Genomic DNA, 18,363 nt, shown 5'->3' with positions numbered 1-18,363 from the left:
GGCTGTGTTAGCACCCAGGATGATTTTAGAGCCCAGGGTCTATCCAGCAGATTCCAGAAGGCAGATGCTTGCCAGGGTTCAAGATGAGTGTTCAGATGAAAGGCTATATGAGCTGTCAAGCCAAGTAAAGATATGGAGGAGAGTTCAATGCATATTAGTAAGTGAATGAAACCAATCCAAAAAAGCTACCGACTGGAGCGATTCTAACCATATGATGTTCTAGAAAAGGCACAGCTATGAAGACAGTTAAAGATCAGTGGTTGCTGGGGATTAAGGAAGAGGGAGGGATGAATAGGCAGAGCACAAAGGATTTTTAGAACAATAAAACTATTCTGTATGATACTATAATGGCAGATACAAGTTATACATTTGTCAAAACTCAGAGAACATATAACCTCAAGAGTGAACCCTCGTGTAAACTATGGACTTTGCATGCTCATGACATGTCCATGTAGGTTCATTGATTGTAACAAACACACCATGGTGGTGCAGAGTATCAGCAATGAAGTAGGTTGTGTGGGTGTGGGGTCAAGGGGTATATTGGAAATATACATATTTTATGCTCTATGTTACTGTGAACCTAAAACTGCTCTAAAAAATAAAGTCTTCTAAAATAAGTAAGTTAATAAATTAAAAAAATTTTTTTACTTAAAAGTAGATGAATTACATAATAATGAAGCAAAACTGAAGGAACAAAATAGCAGCACACTCACAGAGTCCAAGAAGGGACTAGTAGTTACCAAAGGGAAGGGGTGGAGGGCGGGTAGGTGGGGAGGGAGGAGGAAGGGGATTGTGGGGTATCATGATTGGTGCATGTGGTGTGGGGGGGGATCATGAGGAAGACATTGTAGCACAGTGAAGACAAGTCATGACTCTGTGGCATCTTACTACACTGATGGGCAGTGACTGCAATGGGGTGTGTCGGGGGACTCGATAATAAGGGTAAATGTAGTAACCACAATGGTCTTCTTGGGAAACCTTCGTACGAGTGTATATCAATGATACCTTAATAAAAAAAAATAAAGTAGATGACTCATATAGGAGGGCTTCTCTCCATAAGGACCCCTGAGGCTACGCCCGGGCCCAGCAGGCGGCCTGGACGGAGCCCTGCAGATCTCCTCCCCCGCGCAGACAGCGCACCTCCCCTCCCCTCCCCTGGGTTAGTCTCTGTGGCTCGGGCCTTGCCCCTCCCATGCCTTCTTCCCATTTTGCCCATGCCCTGGACTGGCAGCCAGAGAGGGTGGGTTGAGAGGAAAAGGAGGAGGAAGAGGAGGAGACTGGGCAGAGAATGAAGTTGTTTACCACGAAACTGTCATAGAGAGCTCCCTCAGCGACCAACAGGAGATTATAACCGAAATGAAATAATTGGATGAGAAAGTGCCAAACCAGGAATAACCTTCTCTGTGCTACATTTTAGTAGCCTCAAATCTAACCATCCTGCTCTCCAAAGACATGTGTGTCTCATCTCCCCCACCCCTTGCCACCCAGCTCGGTTAGGCATTGTCTGAAATCGCGGTGAACTGAAATCCTGCAGGGCTGCAGAAGCTTTAGGGCCACAGCACACAAGGGCTTGTGCCAGAAAGCATACCTGTTCTTGTTTTCAAAGTTCTGTTGCATTTCAGCACAGCGGAGATCCATTTCATTGGAGAGCTGGGAAGGAGGCCAGCATTAACAATACGGGATTGAGGACCCTACTCCCACTCCAGGGCAACCTCTGAGCAGCCTTCCCATTCACAGGGGATGCCCCACTCCCCACTCCGGCCTCTCCCATTCGTGTTCTGCAGTGCCAGAGAGCACAGCACTGAGGGGACAGAACTATTCTTGCTCTCCTCTGTATTGTTTGGTACATAATCAGTTCATAATACTGGTGCATAGAAACCATCTCTTTGACTGACTAGTTTTGTGGGCAGATCTGGTCCCTTCTGCTAGGCTGTAATTTCTCTGTAAGATCGTAGTTTTTGGATTCTTGCATGTAATTCAATTGAGCCATAATTTATTGAGCAAAGAACTTGGCCTAGAAGAGCTAAAGAGGTTTAAGACGCAGACTCTGCCTTCAATGACCTTAAGTCCAGTGTCAATAAACCCTCATTGTGGAATGGATGTGTTCTGACAGGCAGAATTTGCTCACTTCCAGGTGACCCTCCATTCTAACACATCAGATTTTCTGGCCACTGTCTCAGGAGGAATGGACACTCCCAAATCAGCCAGCACCCACTGCCAGCTGTGACAAGGGCTCAGGGCTTGTCCTTGTCCCACTCTGAGACACAGTGGCAGCCAGCACTCTTCCCTTCCATAGGGTTACACAGGTTGGGGATTCACAGGTGGGAGAAATTTAAGGATCACCATCTGAGGTCCCTCCACAGAAATAATCTCTAAATACGTAATTAGCAGGTCCGAGGCTTCAGCCAGTGAAAATGTGCATTTTGCCCTATAACCCTCCACTAACAAGTAAGTGATCTTATGCAAATTGTTCACTTCCTGAGCCTCAATTTCCTTTCTGTAGAAAACTGGCAGGTTTTCAGATAAAAACAGTAATGACTCAATACTAGGGGAGTGGTCTCAGCCTGAGTCATAGCTGGGTCGCTGTAGGATTCAGACCATCTGGTGCATACCAGAGGTTGGGAAGTCAGTCTTCACCAGAGGGTTTCAGTAACACCAGGCTAGTGGGGGTGCAGTGCGGGAGGATGTTTCTGAGCCTTGTCTGGTTTATTACTCCAGCCCAGGCCACCAGGCAGCCCTGCTTGGAGATGGGGAAGAGGAGACAGCTATAGACCAGATGGTAAAATCCAAAGGGGTGTCACCAAAACCCACAGCAAACAGAGAGAATGCAAACTGACGTCAGCAGACTCTCAAGAGAGGGCTTTGGCAGCCTGAACAGCAGCAGGAAGTGAGCCCTGGAGGCTTCCGGGCAGCTCTTGAGCAGTGACTGTGCTAAGCCGTGAGTGGGAGCTGTCCCAGCAACCTTGGAAGCCACCCTGCGGCAAAGGCCATGGCAGGCCCAGGGGGAAACGGCTGGCGCCCCCTGGTGTGGAGAAGACAGTGTCATTGAACATGTTGGAGGCTGCAGGAGAATTCATGGAAATTGAATTAGGCCTTGGAAAGGGACTTGAGTTCTTGCAATTATGGATGAGGATGGAATCAGAGAAATACTACTGGGTGACCACAGTCCTATCTTCAGAGATGTCACCTGGACAGCATGGCTCCCACAAGGAAAGTCCTTGGCATCTTGCCTAGAAAATAGCCAATCATCTGAAAACACTGTTCTTTCACCTGCCCACAGAGATGTAGGCGAACTCAAGGATCACTCACCAGTTTTTGAGCAGCCTGGTGGTCTCTGTTCATTTGCTCTATTATCACTGCCAGCTCTGAGATCTGCTCTTCTAGGTCAGTAATGATATCAGTCCTACAGGACAAGTAATCAAGCCTTCTGTCATCCAAAGAGCTTTCATTCTGTGCCAGTCAGACCCCTCCTTGTGCAGGACTGGCTCTGGCCTGGAGAGAACTGGGCCAGGTTCTGCACTTGCTCCATCATCATGGGGGCAGGGGTGGAGGGGTTAAGGGTGGTCTGGGTGAAGGAATTTGGCAGTAAGGTGGTTGAGCCTCAGAAACAGCCCTTTTGGGTAAATTAGCCTGAAGTGGGGAGGGGCATTTTGGTGACCTACCGACTAGAAGGGAATGAGGAATATGTCAAAAATCTACTAGGGGTTGGCCTTAATTGGTAATGATAGTTCCAATGGAAGGGGGAGAAGTTCAGAGGTCTAGGAGATGAGGAGGGGAGGGAATGGGGTCGATGCAGACAGTGAGTCATAAAAAAGGAATAGGCAAGAGACAGGATGAAGAGGAGTTTGAAAGTGTGGCTTTCAGAATAGATAATAGTTTTCTGTTTCTGGGCTTGGGGCCTCCACCATGGCTGTAAGATGATTCAGCCCTCTGTGGTTGAGGTGGCCGAGGCAGGGAGGCAGGCGGTGCCGTGTGTAATGCAGCAGAGACCAGGTCCTTGATTCATGAGAAAATGAGAGAGGATATAGGAGATGGGGTAGGGGAAGACAGGAGTGAGAGCTTTAGGAGCTAGAATGGAAAGAATGAGGCGGCTGACTTTACATGGCATCAGAGGATAGAGAGTAGGATGGTAGTGTGCCCACTGGGATGCAATCAGGCCAGAACCTTCCACGCTGCATTTCCCAGAGGCATGAAATGAGTGGTATCTTTGGACATAATGAAAAAGAAGTGTACACTGGGGCCTCCTGGAGACCCTGACTTTATTCTTAATTCTCACCCTTCAAATGATCTTTTATGAATGTTTCGTCTGTTCATTGCTTCCAGGAAGGACTGTTCTCTTTTAGCATCAATTACAGCACACCTAATCATTTTCAAGGTCAGCTGCCTGACTTGACCTTCATCCTGATTCAAATTGGATCAGAGCAGAGCAGTGCATGTGGAGACAGTAGGCATAGGTCTGAGGAGTGAAGTGAACCTGCAGAGACCCTGTGGACCAGGTGTGGAAGTGAGGGGCATGTCTGCAAGGCATGGCTTCAGTGGGCAGGGATAGCTCTGAGGAGCTAGATGTTGGTCCAAAGACATTACCTGGAAATTTTGACTTTGTCCATGATCTCTGATTCTGGCTTTTTCCTGACAAACATCTCATCTCCCAAGGTGACAGAATTCTGCTTCCTATTCCGAGTGAGGCGATAGCCAGGAGACACATTTATCACTTCCTGGACATCAGGGTGGAAGGTAAGGTAACACTGCAGACTTACAGGGCTGAGATTCCCAAATCTGCTAGTGCCAGTCTCACATCTTCTAAACAGAGACATGACGTTCTGGGACTCCAGGACCCAGGCCCTGCTGTACCCACCCCATTTACCACTGGCTCTCCTAAAGTTCATCATCCCCTCCATCTGGAGGGTAATTATATTTTTGTTTTTGTTTTTCCTGATTATTATGGGACTGCATGATCCTTGATTGAGGGGGAAAAAGAAAAATTGATAAAAGCAAAAAGTAGTAAAAAGCACCATTAATATCCCACCAGAGGGTGTTTTTCTCTAAAATGTAAATCTTAGCAGGTCCTGTGCCTATGCCAGACACACATTGGCCTCCAGACACCAGAAGGGTCAGGGCCCCACTCCTCGGTAGGTGTCAGGGTCTCTGTGGGATTCGTTCCCCTCCCTTTTCCCAGCCTGCTCCGCCCCTGCTCTGTTCAGGCGCCCTGCCTGCCCTGCCACCAGCGTTTGTGCATTCCCACGGGCAGCGGAGCTTTTCCTGCATCTCAGTGTGGGCTTGTGCACCATGGCCTGGACTGATTGTCACCTGCTGCTTTCCCTTGGACGCTTTCCACACCATACACAAGGCAGTAGTAATTAAAATGCCCTCTCTGGGTCTGGCTGAGCCAAGTTCAAGTCCTGGTTCTGCCATTTATCAGCCATTTATCAGCCACATTATATGCAATAATTAAAGCTTCGCCTCACAGGATCATTGCAAAGATTCAGTGAGGTAAGTATGTGTAAAAGTTGTGGAAACAAGCAAATAGACTGTGTGGAAGGGACTCCTACTGCACACAGTTGGTGCTCAATAAATGTTAGTCTTATTGCCCACTTTCCAGTCTTACTCACATAAGGTAATTTATTGCTCTCCTCTTGTTTCCCTAAATGGATTTTCATCCTGCAAAAGAAAGACATGCTCAGAAAGCAAAGAGAAAGAAGAGAGAAGTTCTAAGGTTAGGAACTGCACCCTGATCCTGCCAGTAATCTATAAAAAGTGATAATACCAGGATCATCTCTGAAGCCCCTTTCAGCCCCCAAAATATTACATTTCAGGAAATAGTGAATGTTCAGTGGTCCAGGAGTCATTGGTATATAGGTTGTGATAAAATGGCAGGTAGTAAAAAAGTGGGGAGTTGACTAGTCATGCTGATCAAAACCATTCCTAAAACAAGGGCTGAGAGACTTAAAGATCTAAAGGGCTCTCCTATGAGCATCGTGCATAATCTTAAATGCACACATCATTTAGTGACATCTGTGTTGTCTACACCACAGCCTTTCTTATTTGCACCAGAAATTGGTGTTCTGGGACACTGAAAGTATTGGTTAAGTGAATCGAGGATAAGCAAACTGTATTCTTTTTTTTTTTTTGTAGATAATTATTTTTTATTGAAGGGTAGTTGACACACAGTATTACATTAGTTTCAGGTGTACAACACAGTGATTCAACATTTACATACATGATAATTCTAGGTACCAGCTATCACCATACCAAGCTGTTACAATATTTTGACTATATTTCTTATGCTATACATTACATCCCAGTTACTTATTTATTTTACAGTTGGAAGTGTGTACTTTTTTTTGTGTGTGCGTGAGGGCATCTCTCCTATTTATTGATCAAATGGTTGTTAACAACAATAAAATTCTGTATAGGGGAGTCAATGCTGAATGCACAATCATTAATCCACCCCAAGCCTAATTTTCGTCAGTCTCCAATCTTCTGAAGCATAACGAACAAGTTCTTACATGGAGAACAAATTCTCACATAGTGAGTAAGTTACATGGTGAACAGTACAAGGGCAGACATCACAGAAACTTTCGGTTTTGATCATGCATTATGAACTATAAACAATCAGTCCAAATATGAATATTCGTTTGATTTTTATACTTGATTTATATGTGGATACCACATTTCTCTCTTTATTATTATTGAAAGGAAAGGAGCGACACATAGCAGCAATTCACCGGAGAGTTCCGCTTTATTAGGGAAAGGTGCTGGGTTATATAGGAAGGGGCATGAATTGATTGAGGTGTCACTTCTACGGGGCTGGTGGCTGTTGGCTAGGTGCTGGGATTGGGAGGGGAGCAAGAGGTGATTGGGCTTCAGGTGGCGCCGGCGGGAACCTAGGACCCCGAAGAGAAGCCGGAAGTTTGCCATCTTACTGGTTGGGGGCCCTTCATTCCCCCCTTTCTCCTCTATGGGGTTGTGGACGTTGCTTTCTCTCTGGCTGCTTCCTGCTGAACAGGGGCGGAGAAGGGAGTGAGGGCTTGAGAATTGGGAGGAAAGGGTTGATAGGACTCCCCACAGTAAGGATGAGTAGATGTGGACTTCTTCAGGTTTGGAAATCAATGAAGGTTCCCTGTAACCATAGGTCGAGGACCTGTTGATTCCAGTGGTGCCAAGAGGATATGGGTGTCAGGAGCCAGGCGTCTGCGGCCATTGTTTCCAGGAACAGTTTCCAGTGGAGAGAGGGGTCCATCTCAGTGTGTGGCGAGGAGGTCACGTGAGGGTGAGGGATCTTCTGTGGCCAGAAGCTGGTAGTTCCTGAGTAAAAGCTGGTTGAAAGCTTGATTAGAGATTTTTCCGACTTGGCATTTGATGAACTTTATTATACAGGGTAAGAAGAGACAGGCAAGAAGAATGATTATTATGGGGCCTGCGATGGGCCAGAGCCAGGTGAGGAGGGGGTTTGTTAGTATTGATGAGAATGGGTTGGAATTGGAAGCAGAGTGAGACTGGAGGCAAGGTCGGTGAGTTTGGTAATGTCAGTTTCTACAATGCCGGATTCGTTGATGTAATAGCAGCACTCTTCCTGGAGGAAGACGCAGGTGCCGCCCTTCTTGGCTGTAAGCAGATCTAGGGCCCGCCGGTTTTGAAGGGTGACTTTAGCTAGCGAAGTGACCTGTCTTTGGAGAGAGGCTAGGGAGTTGGCAGTGGATGTCAGGGCTCCCTCAAGTTTGGCGTTGAGATCTCTAACTGCCTATAGAGAGTGACCCAAGGCTTCTCCCGAAACCCTGCCCCAATGGCTGAGGTGATCAAAGAGCTACTGACCATGATGGGAAGGAAAGCAGCTCTTTTTGTGCGCGAGGGCAAGGGAGGTTGGAGCTCAAGGAATTCTGCCATGCTGTAAAGTGTTAACTGTGGGATTAGGGTGACGAGAATGCAGGGTGTATCGGAGTTGAGAGGCAGTGAGTTGAAAAGACTGCCATTACACTAAAAGAAGTGTCCCGGTTGCGTAAAAGTCTTAGAGCCGGAGGTGGGGGTGTAGATAGAGAGGCAGTGAAGTGCACTGGAGGGGGGTGGAGTTGGGTTTACACAGTGGTGGATGGTGAGATTATCTGCGTATTCTGGTTCCCATAGGGGTATGTCTGCCAGGGGGCAGAGGGGTTGTCTTTCTGCATGGAAGGAGTAGTTGGAAATATTAAGGGGCAAGGTGGCCAGCAGTGGGCGCTGTAGTGATGCACACAAGAAACAATTGGCGGTGTTAAGGGTGTGGTTGAGAAAGATGGTGGTGTCCTGAATGAGCTGTAACGAAGAGTAGGAGAAATGGGAAGAGGGGCAGGGATAAGAAGATGAAGAGGCGCCGTCAAGAGTTTGGATAATGACTTTTTCGGAATGTCTGCTATCTGATGCAACTTGAGAGATCTGGGAATGAGAGGGAACATACTTTTGAGAGATATGAAGGGTACTGTGGGGGGTCGAGGAACCCCCCGTAGTAAACTGAGGCTGTGACTCCGGCGGCCCATCAAGAGTCCCAGGGATCTGGGATTAATAAGGAGAATGAGCTGGTGGGATATTTCATGAAACGGTTGGAGGAGTAATACTGTGGGTACTGGAAGTTACTCATGTAGTGAATGGCGCAAGACCAGTAGGGACATCTCTTGTAGGTATCTGGCCATCACCTGCAATAGGCTTGTTTTTGGTCATAGAGGAAGCAGAGGTAGGGAGAATAAGGGTAGCTGCTAGTGAACACTTCGGTGGAGGGAGGAAAGTGGAGGTATAAAGGCTCAGAGCAGCTTTTCAGAGGGCAGTCTGGTGTGGCAATGAGGGCAGTAACTTTTGTTTGATGCTGTGTGTAAGTCTCTCTGACTTTGAATCGCCATACAAAGGAGGCTGGGGTGGCGGGGAAGACAGTAAAAATGAGGAAAAGAGCGAGAGAGCAGTAAAGGAGGAAAAAGTCATGATTTGGGTATGGATGGCAAAGGGGGTGAACGGGATTTTGGAGGAAAGAGGACAGTAATGTGAGGAGTCTGGAGGGAGGGAGAGTCTATAAACTTTTGTAGGTTAAGAGATCTTTTAGGTGATGTGGGGACAGAATGGTAAGGGGCGCCCTGAATGTCAGTCTATGAGCTGCCTTCTGCAAGAGCTGTCTAGCGGCTAATGCTCGTAGGCAGGGGGCCCATCTCCGAACTGTGGGGTCTAATTGCTTGGAGAGATAAGCTACTGGGGCAAAGGATGGGCCATAATATTGGCCTAGGACTCTTAGAGCTTGACTGGACCTCTCATGAATGTATAATGAGAAGGGCTTCGACAAATCAGGAAGATGGAGAGCTGGGGCTTGACGGAGTTTAATGAAGGAGTGTCGGGGTGAGGAGGATAATGGTTTTTTAGGGAGGGGGCTCTTGCTGAGGTCGTATAGGGGTCTTGCCAACGGGGAGAAGTTAGGGATTTACGCTCTAAAATATCTAGCCAGGCCTAGAAAGGAAAGGATTTCTGTCTTGGTTTTGGGAACAGGCAGGTCAGAGAGGAGCCATTTTCTGTCTAAGGTAATAGACTTTCTTTGTTGAGATAGAAGGAATCTGAGGTAAGTGACAGCAGGGGAAGAGATTTGAGCTTTGACGGGGGATACTCGGTAACTTCTGGAAGCTAGAAGGTTAAGAAGGGAGGCAGTGTCAAGTTGAGACTGTTCTCACGAGGGACTGCAGAGTAGAAGATTGTCCATGTATTGTAATAAGGTGGACTTGGAGTGATCATGATGAAACTGTTTGAGGTCCTGAGCTAGGACCTGTCTAAATATATGGGGACTATCTCGGAAGCTTTGTGGCAAAACTGTCCAAGTGAGTTGTTCAGAATGTCTTGTGTATGGGTCTGTCCAGGTGAAGATGAAAAAATCTTGGGAGCAGGGGTCTAGAGGGATAGAAAAATGGGTCCTTGAGATCTAGGACTGAGAAGTGGGATGCTGAGGCAGGGATCTGCGATAAAAGGCTGTATGGATTTGGAACTAAGGGATGGATAGGGACAATAGCTATGTTGATGAGGTGAAGGTCTTGGACAAGGTGGAAAGATCCGTTGGTTTTTTTAACAGCTAATATGGGGGTATTAAATGGGGAGTGAGTGGGTCTGAGGTAATTTTTGTTTAAGAGATCTTGAATGATGGGTTGGAAGCCTATGAGGGCTGAAGTGGTTAGGGGGTATTGGGCCTGACAGATATACTGAGAGGGATCACGTAATTTGATAGAGGCAGGGGGACATAGGGCTACGGAGGGGCTTGTAATTTCCCAAACTTTGGGATTTACAGGGTGTATGAGGGCTGAACCAGAGCTTTCATTGGGTAGAGGGGGTTTGTCGGCTATGAGGGCCATCAGAAAGGGAGTACTGGGGGCTGTGGGAGTGGATATAGTTATGGAAACATGGAGGAGAGAAAGGATGTCCTGTCCTAGTAAAGGGATGGGACACTGGGGCATAACTAGGAAGGAGTGGGAGAAAGGTATGGGATTATCTTGGATTGTGCATAAAAGGGGGGGGGTTTAATGGGAAAATCTGTTTACTTCCTACCCCGACTATAGGAGTAATGGCTGGCGTGGTAGGGCCCCGGTATTCTCGCAAGACTGAGAAGGTGGCTCCTGTATCTAGGAGGAAGGAGATGGGGCGACCGTCTACTGTTAAAGTAACCCTGGGCTCCTGTTTGGTGATGGAAATGGTCGGGCGAGAAGCCCCCGGGCCCCATCAGTCTTCTGCCAGCCCCACTACGGTGGGCTTAGGATGGGGGTTGTTCGTCCAGCCTCCCCTTTGGGTGGTTGGGCAATCAGACCCCCAGTGGCCCTTTTTGTGGCATCTGGGGCATGGGGTGGTAGGAGATCTGGGGGAGGGGCATGCCCTTGACCAATGTCCCTCTTTTCCGCACTTGAAACAAGCTCCTGGGGAGGGGGCTTGTTTGTAGAGGGGTGCCCAGGTTGTGGTTTTATCAGCTGAGCCAACATTTGGAAATTGGCCTGATAAGCCTTTTGTTTACAGCGTTCTTTCTTCTCCTCCCGCTTATGGAAGACTTTAAAGGCCACTGTTAGGATCTCAGTCTGTGGGGTAGCGGGGCCCTGTTCTAACTTTTTGAGTTTAGCTTTAATGTCGGGGTAGCTTTGAGCTAGGAAGTATGTCATAAGGACATGTTTTCCTTCAGGTGTTTCTGGGTCTAGGCTGGTATACTGTAATAGGGCTTGAGTAAGTCTGTCTAAGACCTCGGAGGGCGTTTCGTCTCTCTTTTGAATTATGTCTTGGAGCTTTTGAAAATTGACTACTTTACGAGCTGCCTTTTTCAGACCTGCTATTAAGCAGGAGGCAAAAATATCTCGAGAGCGGAGACCTACGGCATTGTTATAATTCCAGTGTGGGTCTTGTTCGGGGACAGCAGTGGGGCTAGGGGGATAGGTGGGGTCAGTCCTGTGGGTTTCGGTAGCATGTGTTTGGGCGAAGTCCCAAACTCGTCTATGCTCTTCAGGGAGGAGAGTATTGGCCAGGAGCATGAAAATGTCATGATGCGTGAGGCTGTAAGACTGGAGGGTCCATTGAAACTCCCTGATGTATGTCATGGGATCAGTGGAAAAGGAACCTAGGCATTTCTCTAGTTGGGCTAAATCTCCTAAACGCCTTTGGATCCTGCTACCTCCAGGAGGGGGGCGATAATTTTGGCAGGCTCTCGGGACCAAGTCTGAGGGGGACTGAAGGGTTCTGGCTCAGTCTGTGGGGGAGTGACGTGGTCTAGCTGCGCCTATTCAAGCAGGTCCTGAAGTGCGGAAGGGGGGCAAAGAAAATAAAGATAGAATCAGACCCACGTGTTACCAGCCTGCAGCCCAGCTGCTTACCTGTGCTGCTTTAGTTGGGCTTGAACTCATGACTCTGAGGTTAAGAGTCCCATGCTCTACTAACTGAACTACAGCAGGGCTCCAGTTAATTGCTTATGGAATACGTAAACAGATGAATGGAGATCCTTGGACTGGAGGCAGACCGCAAGGAGACAAAGGGCATCCCCAATGATCCTTGGTGGTCTGCGGAAACTCGTATACGAGTCGGAATTTCTTAGGAAGTGTGGGTCGTCACCCAGACTTCCCTAAGAAGGCAGAGTGCCGGAGTCACGAGGTACCTAGCGCTAGGCGTTTTCGGCAAACAGAACAGATTTCGGTGGACGGAACAGAAGGAGGAGGGGGCAGGGAAAGGGAGCGTTCTCATTCGCAAAGGAGTCACCTCGTTTATGGCTGTTGGAGGGGGGGGCCTGAGGGTCCGCCGCAGCCGTGAAGGCCTGAGGCAGGGATTTATGGCTGTCGGAGGAGGGGCCTGAGGGTCCGCCGCAGCCATGAAGGCCTGAGGCGGGGAGAGTTCCCTCCTCGTCCCCGAGCGTCAGGGCCTTGCCGGACGATCACGGTCAATGGCACTGCGATAGCTCGGGAAGAGTGGCCCACTGTAGGGGGAAAACTTACCTAAAGGCCAGAGAGGAGTGGTGAGTGTGATGAGCCAGCGCCGGAAAAAGAGGACGAGGGCAAGCTGCTGCTGGTGTCAGGGGGAAGACGGGGCCCAGTTGGGGTGTCCCGTCTCCCGGGTTTCAGCACCAATGAAAGGAAAGGAGTGACACATAGCAGCAATTCACCGGAGAGTTCCGCTTTATTAGGGAAAGGTGCTGGGTTATATAGGAAAGGGGATGAATTGATTGAGGTGTCACTTCTACGGGGCTGGTGGCTGTTGGCTAGGTGCTGGGATTGGGAGGGGAGCGAGAGGTGATTGGGCTTCAGGTGGCGCCGGCGGGAACCGAGGACCCCCCCGAAGAGAAGCCGGAAGTTTGCCGTCTTACTGGTGGGGGCCCTTCAATTATTATTTTTAATAAAATGCTGAAGTGGTAGGTAGATGCAAGATAAAGGTAGAAAACATAGTTTAGTGTTATAAGAGAGCAAATGTAGATGATCAGGTGTGTGCCTGTAGACTATGTGTTAATCCAAGCTAGACAAGCAAACTGTATTCTGAGATCTGGTGTCATGTCCAGTCATAATTATGTTTGTTTTGGTATAAAAATATGAACAAGCTGATTAATAAACATAACTCACCTGCAGCTTTAATTCCCCCTTGCCAAGAAACAGAACATAGTTTCCAGGGGTTAGGATGTGGCATCTGGTGGAGCCATTATTCTGCTGTCATTCACCATGTCTGCTGCTCCACTAAACTCATCTATCATGCCTGTCCTCCCTTACCCCACTCCTGCCACACGGACCTCTGCTTTCCTGGAAAAGACCAGTCATGTCAAATAGGTCCCCACTCAGGGCCTTTGTACTGGCTGTTCCCTCTGCCAGGAAGGCTTTCCCAAGATACTTGCTTGGCTCTGGCTGTCCGTTTTCCCAAGAATTCTCCCTGAACTCCCTATTTAACTAAGAAGCAGCACTTGCCCACCTTGGGTGTTTTAACTTGCTTATGGTCATCTCACCCTGTCCCCACTAAAATGTAAGCTCCAGGAGAGCTCTGCTCTGCTCAGAGCGCTACCCACTGCCCTAGAAACAGTGCCTGGCAGATAATAGGGGCTCAAGAAATATTTTCTAAAGAAACAAATAAATTAAATACTAAGATTGAAGCAAAGGCCTAAAAGTAAAGTACACTTCTAAGCTTATAAAATATGGCTAAAAAATTTAATTTATGAGCAAAAACAGAGATGCAATCTACAGAAAACCTTAGACACAGGGAAGTCACTGAAAGGGTGAGCCACCACCATGAATGCATGGCAGGGCCCCCGAGGTTCTTCCCCTGTGATGTGCATGGATATGGTGCCCTTTTGCGGGCACCCGAGCTGAGAGCTCATGTGTAGTGACTTTTAAAGCTGTGAGTGCACAGGGCCACCAAATCTTCTACTTGTAGGATGTAAGGTTTGGGGAAAATCACAGGGGCTTCTGGCAATTCTCTGCCACCCCTGGCAGCAATTAGTTGAAGTCAAGCAAGGAGGGAGATCATTTTATTCATATGATTCAAACCATTTCTACCACATGGACACAAAAATACTTACCTTGGGGCAACAACTGCTTTTGTTGTTAGTTGGACATGATTTTGTTTTTTTGCAGCTGGAGGAAGAGGAGTTAGCCTGAAAGTGAAAAATGATGAAAAAGAGAAGCCTGAACATTCAGAAATGTGTTTTAGCACTCCCAGATTAGGTAGAACCCCACAATGACCCCAAACTAGAATATATAGTCTGACCACCGGAATCTTTAAAATCGGTGAACCTCGGGCAGAGGCCTTGGCACTTGTCCACTGTGCCAGGGGGCCCCTAGGTGGGCAGCACAGCTCTTCCCCCAATTCCCAAAGCTCTTCGTCCCCCGTGGAGGGGCAGCTGGGAGGGGGCCCTGTGTTTGGAAGTTACCCTTTCTCTCTGGCATTAACTCTAAGACTTCCTCATTTAACAGGACACAAGTCTCAGCAGAACTGGCAAGAGTGATGTGCAGCCAAAAAGCTGGCAGGGAAAGCTGAGAAAGCTGAACTTTCTGGCCTTCTCGGGATTTTGCTGTCAAATTGACTGTTTGGAAATCTTGGAGGAGAAAGAAGTGTACAAATGGAACCCAAGTCCCCAGGGCCCAATCTGTCCCAGATAATCCTTACTTGGGCTTCCCTGTGGAGGTCTTGCTTGGTGGCTGAGGGGTCTTGATTAGCTTCTGTGGCCTCAAGTTCCAGGGGTCCCAGCAGGTGCAGTAGATGAGAGGGTTGGGGTACATGGCAGGAAGCCAGGGACAGTCTTGGCTGCTAGGTCAGGAGGCTCTTGCTGAAATGCTAAAACAACAACAGAGAGTTATTCCACTCAGAGTCAAGACAAAATACTTAAAGACAAATTGGGAAGGACCCAGGGAAGGCCCAAAGCACAGATGGCAGATTCTGGAAGCTGCTGAGTGGGTGCAGGGCCTTGGCTATAGAACAACGCCTCATCCCTGCCAGTCAGTAGGCTTGGCTTGACAGTAACTTAAAATTTTCTGTGTTTGAGAGCTTATTGTGAGCCAGGTACCCATAGTAAGTGATCATTTATTATTATCCCAATTTTTCAGATGAGGATACTGAGCTCAGAGAGGTCACAGAGGTAGCATGTTACAGAGCTGGAAGCAGACACGTCTCCTTGTCACCTACACCCTTGCTCTTCCATCAGCCCACAGTAGCTCTCACTGAAGTGAAGAGAAATCCCTCCAGTAGGTCTTGCACAGAACTTCCTGGAAAATTAGCCTTGTTACTCAAATTATGGTGCAAGTGATCCTCCCTGTTTCTCCTTCCTGGTCACATGCCTGAGTTACAGATCAAAACTTCCTTCTTGGCTCCATAAAAACAAAACCAAAAATCTCCATTACAAAGTTCTGCATGCAAGACAATATCAGAAAAATGTGGAGGTTTGACCACACTTGTTTTTCTTCTTTCTTTTCCAAAACCCCATTGAAATGAGAGTACAGGACTGTGAGATAATAGAAAATACATGCATTGGTCTTTGACCCCAGTTCCTGGCATAGAGCTCCCCAAACCCTTGTAATTTCCTAAATGATAAGAGCCCTAGGACAGGAGCATCTTTGGTTCTAATGAGGCAGCTCTGGGTGGGCTACTGGATGGGGCTGGTCACCAGAAAGAGCAAGTCATGATTGAAAGCTTGGAGTTTTCAGCTCCACATCCCCTTCCCCAGAGAGGGGAGAGGGCTGCAAATGGACTTAGTAGATAATCATAAGGAAGCTTCCATAAAATCCCAGAAGTGTGAGCCTCAGAGAGCTTCCAGGTGGGTGAACACATGTGCACCAGGAGGGTGATGCCCCCCAGCTCCACCAGGACAGAAGCTCCTGTGCTCAGGACCCTCCCAGGCCTCACCCTATGTATCTCGTCACCTGGTGGCACATCTGCTCCTTTATCATATCCTTCAGTAAACTGGTAAATGTAAGTGTTTTCGTGAGTTCTGTGAGCCACTCTGGGAAATTAACTGAACCCAACAAGGAGGTCAAGGGAACCTCTGACTTATAGCTGGTTAGTCAGAAGCACAGGTGACAACCCCGACTTGTGGCTGGCATCTGAAGGAGGCCAGTCTCATGGGACTAAGCCCTTGACCTGTGGGATCTGATGCTAACATCAGGTAGTGTTAGAACTGCGTTAAATTGTGGGACCCCCAGCTAGTGCTGCAGAGAATTGCTTGGTGGGGGAAAAACCCCACCTGGGTTTTGGTGTCAGAAGTGTTGTGTAAATAAAAGAGAAACATGGAAAGAAAAGGCTGATTTTCCTCAGTCTAGGATTAAAAGAGGTTTAACTCCACAACCACAAAGAGAGTGGGGAACAACATTGCATGCTGATGTCAGTACATGTTTGGCACAAATTATTCCCTCACTTAGCACGTCCTAGGAAGCTACAGCCTACATGCCCACAAAGGGAGTACAAACCAGCAGGAGCTGATTCCCAGGTCAAAGGCCCTCAAAGACTCAGAATTTGTAACTGCTAGATTGTGTGATGATATTGAGAGGCACTTGGCAGGTCTGTTGGAGCAGGTGATAGGTTGAAAAATGCTCCCTCTCCAAACATGTCCACGTTGCAATCCCTAGAACCTCTGAATAGTTACCTTCCAAGCCAAAAGGGGCTTTGCAGCTGTGCTTACGCTAACCATCTTGGGAAGGGAGCTTATTCCAGATTATCTGTGTGGGCCTGAGGCAATCACAAGCCTCCTTGTAAGGTGGGAAGGTCAGAGTCAGAGAAGAAAATTGTCTGTGGAAGAAGTAGGTGTGATCGAGGAGGGGCATGAGCCAAGGCAGCCTCTAGAAGCCAGAAAGACAAGGAATGACCCCCCCGGCCCGCCCACAGAGCCCTCCAGAAGAGCAAAGTCCTGCCAGCACCTTGGTTTTAGGCCTGTGAGAAAGATGTCAGACGTCTAACCTCAACACCGTAAGATAATAAATTGCTGTTGTTTTAAGCCACTACGTTTGTGTGGTAATTTGTCACAGATAATTTGTAATAGCAAATGAGGATTTGGGGGAAAATTAGCAATAAAGACATAGAAACCTAAGGAAATAAAAATTGCAAAATTACTTCAGGTTAAAAAAATATTGCATAGAAAGGAAGCATAATCACAGTGAACATTGAACATATTAATGTAAACACTTGGTAGTCATTTACCTAAAAAGTGAATCGTGACTACACTGGGAGATTTGGGGAGTGGGGAAGGAGGCTATGTAAGTGGCAAATCCTCATCTACCGTACCGGGAAGTCAAGAGAGGATGCCTAAAACTGGAAAATGAACAAGTGGAGTAAAGGCAAATTATTCGGAAGTATGAAGTTAAATCCAAAAGAAATGCCTGAGAGAGTTAAAAATAATTGCTTTGAAAGAACATGCTGAGGAGTAGAAGTGAGAAGCAAGGTGGGGTGGAGCAGAAATTGTAACTTTTAATTAACAAAGTTTTTAACACAATTTGACTTTTGAACGATGTCAGATTATTTGATAAAAAAATTAAAACTAGTGCCAAAAAAAAACCTAGTGGAGAATCAATAGAACAACAGAAACATTACAGTGACAGCAGATTTAACTCAAATTTCCAATGCAGAGATTGGTTTTCAATTGGAAATAAATTTCAACTGGAATAAATTTGCTTAAGAATCAGCTGAAAAATGAAAAAAGCCTTTTTTCTATAACATAACTGATGCTTGGGAAATGCAGTTACATGGTCTAATAACTTTTAGATCTAAGGGGGACTTAACATTGAACCCATTTTACAGATGAGGAAACTGAGACTAGAAATGCCATGACTCCTGGGCTACCTTTAAATGCTCACTGAAGAGCAATAATAGAAGCTCGTGCAATTAGTCTTGTGCTAGAAGCTGCAGGACACTGGACACTTGCACCTCGCCCCCCGGGTGCTTGCAGTCAGTAGGGTAGTCGTCAGGAAGGGGGCTGAGTTAGCTGTGGAGCTAGGGAGACAGACCCGGACTTGAAGGAAAGCAGAGTGTGCTTGTGGAGGCGGGTGCAGGAGGGGCTCAGGCCCAGGGTGCTGTGTGGACTACAGGTCAGGGCTAGAAAGGAGGCCAGGAGACTGAGTAAACAGCTAAAGCCTAGTGACCGGGGGCGGGGAGGGGGGAGCACCTTATCTAGCTGTCCTCACTCTGCTGCACTTGGGGCCCTGGTCAGGAGATCTCAGGAGATGAGGTAAGGGAAGCAGATGGTATAGAGCACCCCAAGTGAGAAGATAACGCCACAGAGGCTAGGATTCAGTGGGAGTCTGAAAAGAGGTTGTAGTGGTAGCTAGAAAGGAACTTTTGCTTGGGACACTGTGTCTGCCTCTGTGAGAAAAGGGCTAATCCTGAACCTGGGGACGTAGCAGGGGGTCCCTGGGGCAGGAAGTGAGAGGCTAAGACAGGCTAGCTCTC

The 18,363-nt window shown here is 47.6% G+C and overlaps 1 protein-coding gene across 3 annotated transcripts in view; it reads right to left on the bottom strand.

Moving 5' to 3' along the window:
- Positions 1-18,363, bottom strand: part of FLACC1 (flagellum associated containing coiled-coil domains 1) — a 33,846-nt gene that overhangs the window by 12,721 nt on the left and 2,762 nt on the right. For all 3 annotated transcript variants that reach the window (XM_073218355.1, XM_073218357.1, XM_073218356.1), the window contains 6 exons: positions 14,599-14,766; positions 14,012-14,086; positions 5,610-5,658; positions 4,585-4,715; positions 3,310-3,403; positions 1,589-1,650 (listed from right to left, as the gene is read on the bottom strand). In XM_073218355.1, the coding sequence (XP_073074456.1) occupies positions 1,589-1,650; positions 3,310-3,403; positions 4,585-4,715; positions 5,610-5,658; positions 14,012-14,086; positions 14,599-14,711 (524 nt within the window). In that variant the 5' untranslated portion in view covers positions 14,712-14,766. The remainder of the gene's footprint in view (positions 1-1,588; positions 1,651-3,309; positions 3,404-4,584; positions 4,716-5,609; positions 5,659-14,011; positions 14,087-14,598; positions 14,767-18,363) is intronic.

Source organism: Manis javanica, chromosome 12 (genome assembly GCF_040802235.1).
Source record: "Manis javanica isolate MJ-LG chromosome 12, MJ_LKY, whole genome shotgun sequence".
Taxonomy (NCBI): Eukaryota; Metazoa; Chordata; class Mammalia; order Pholidota; family Manidae; genus Manis; species Manis javanica.
Note: the sequence above shows the minus strand (reverse complement) of the source record. Positions and strands in the feature narration are given on the sequence as shown.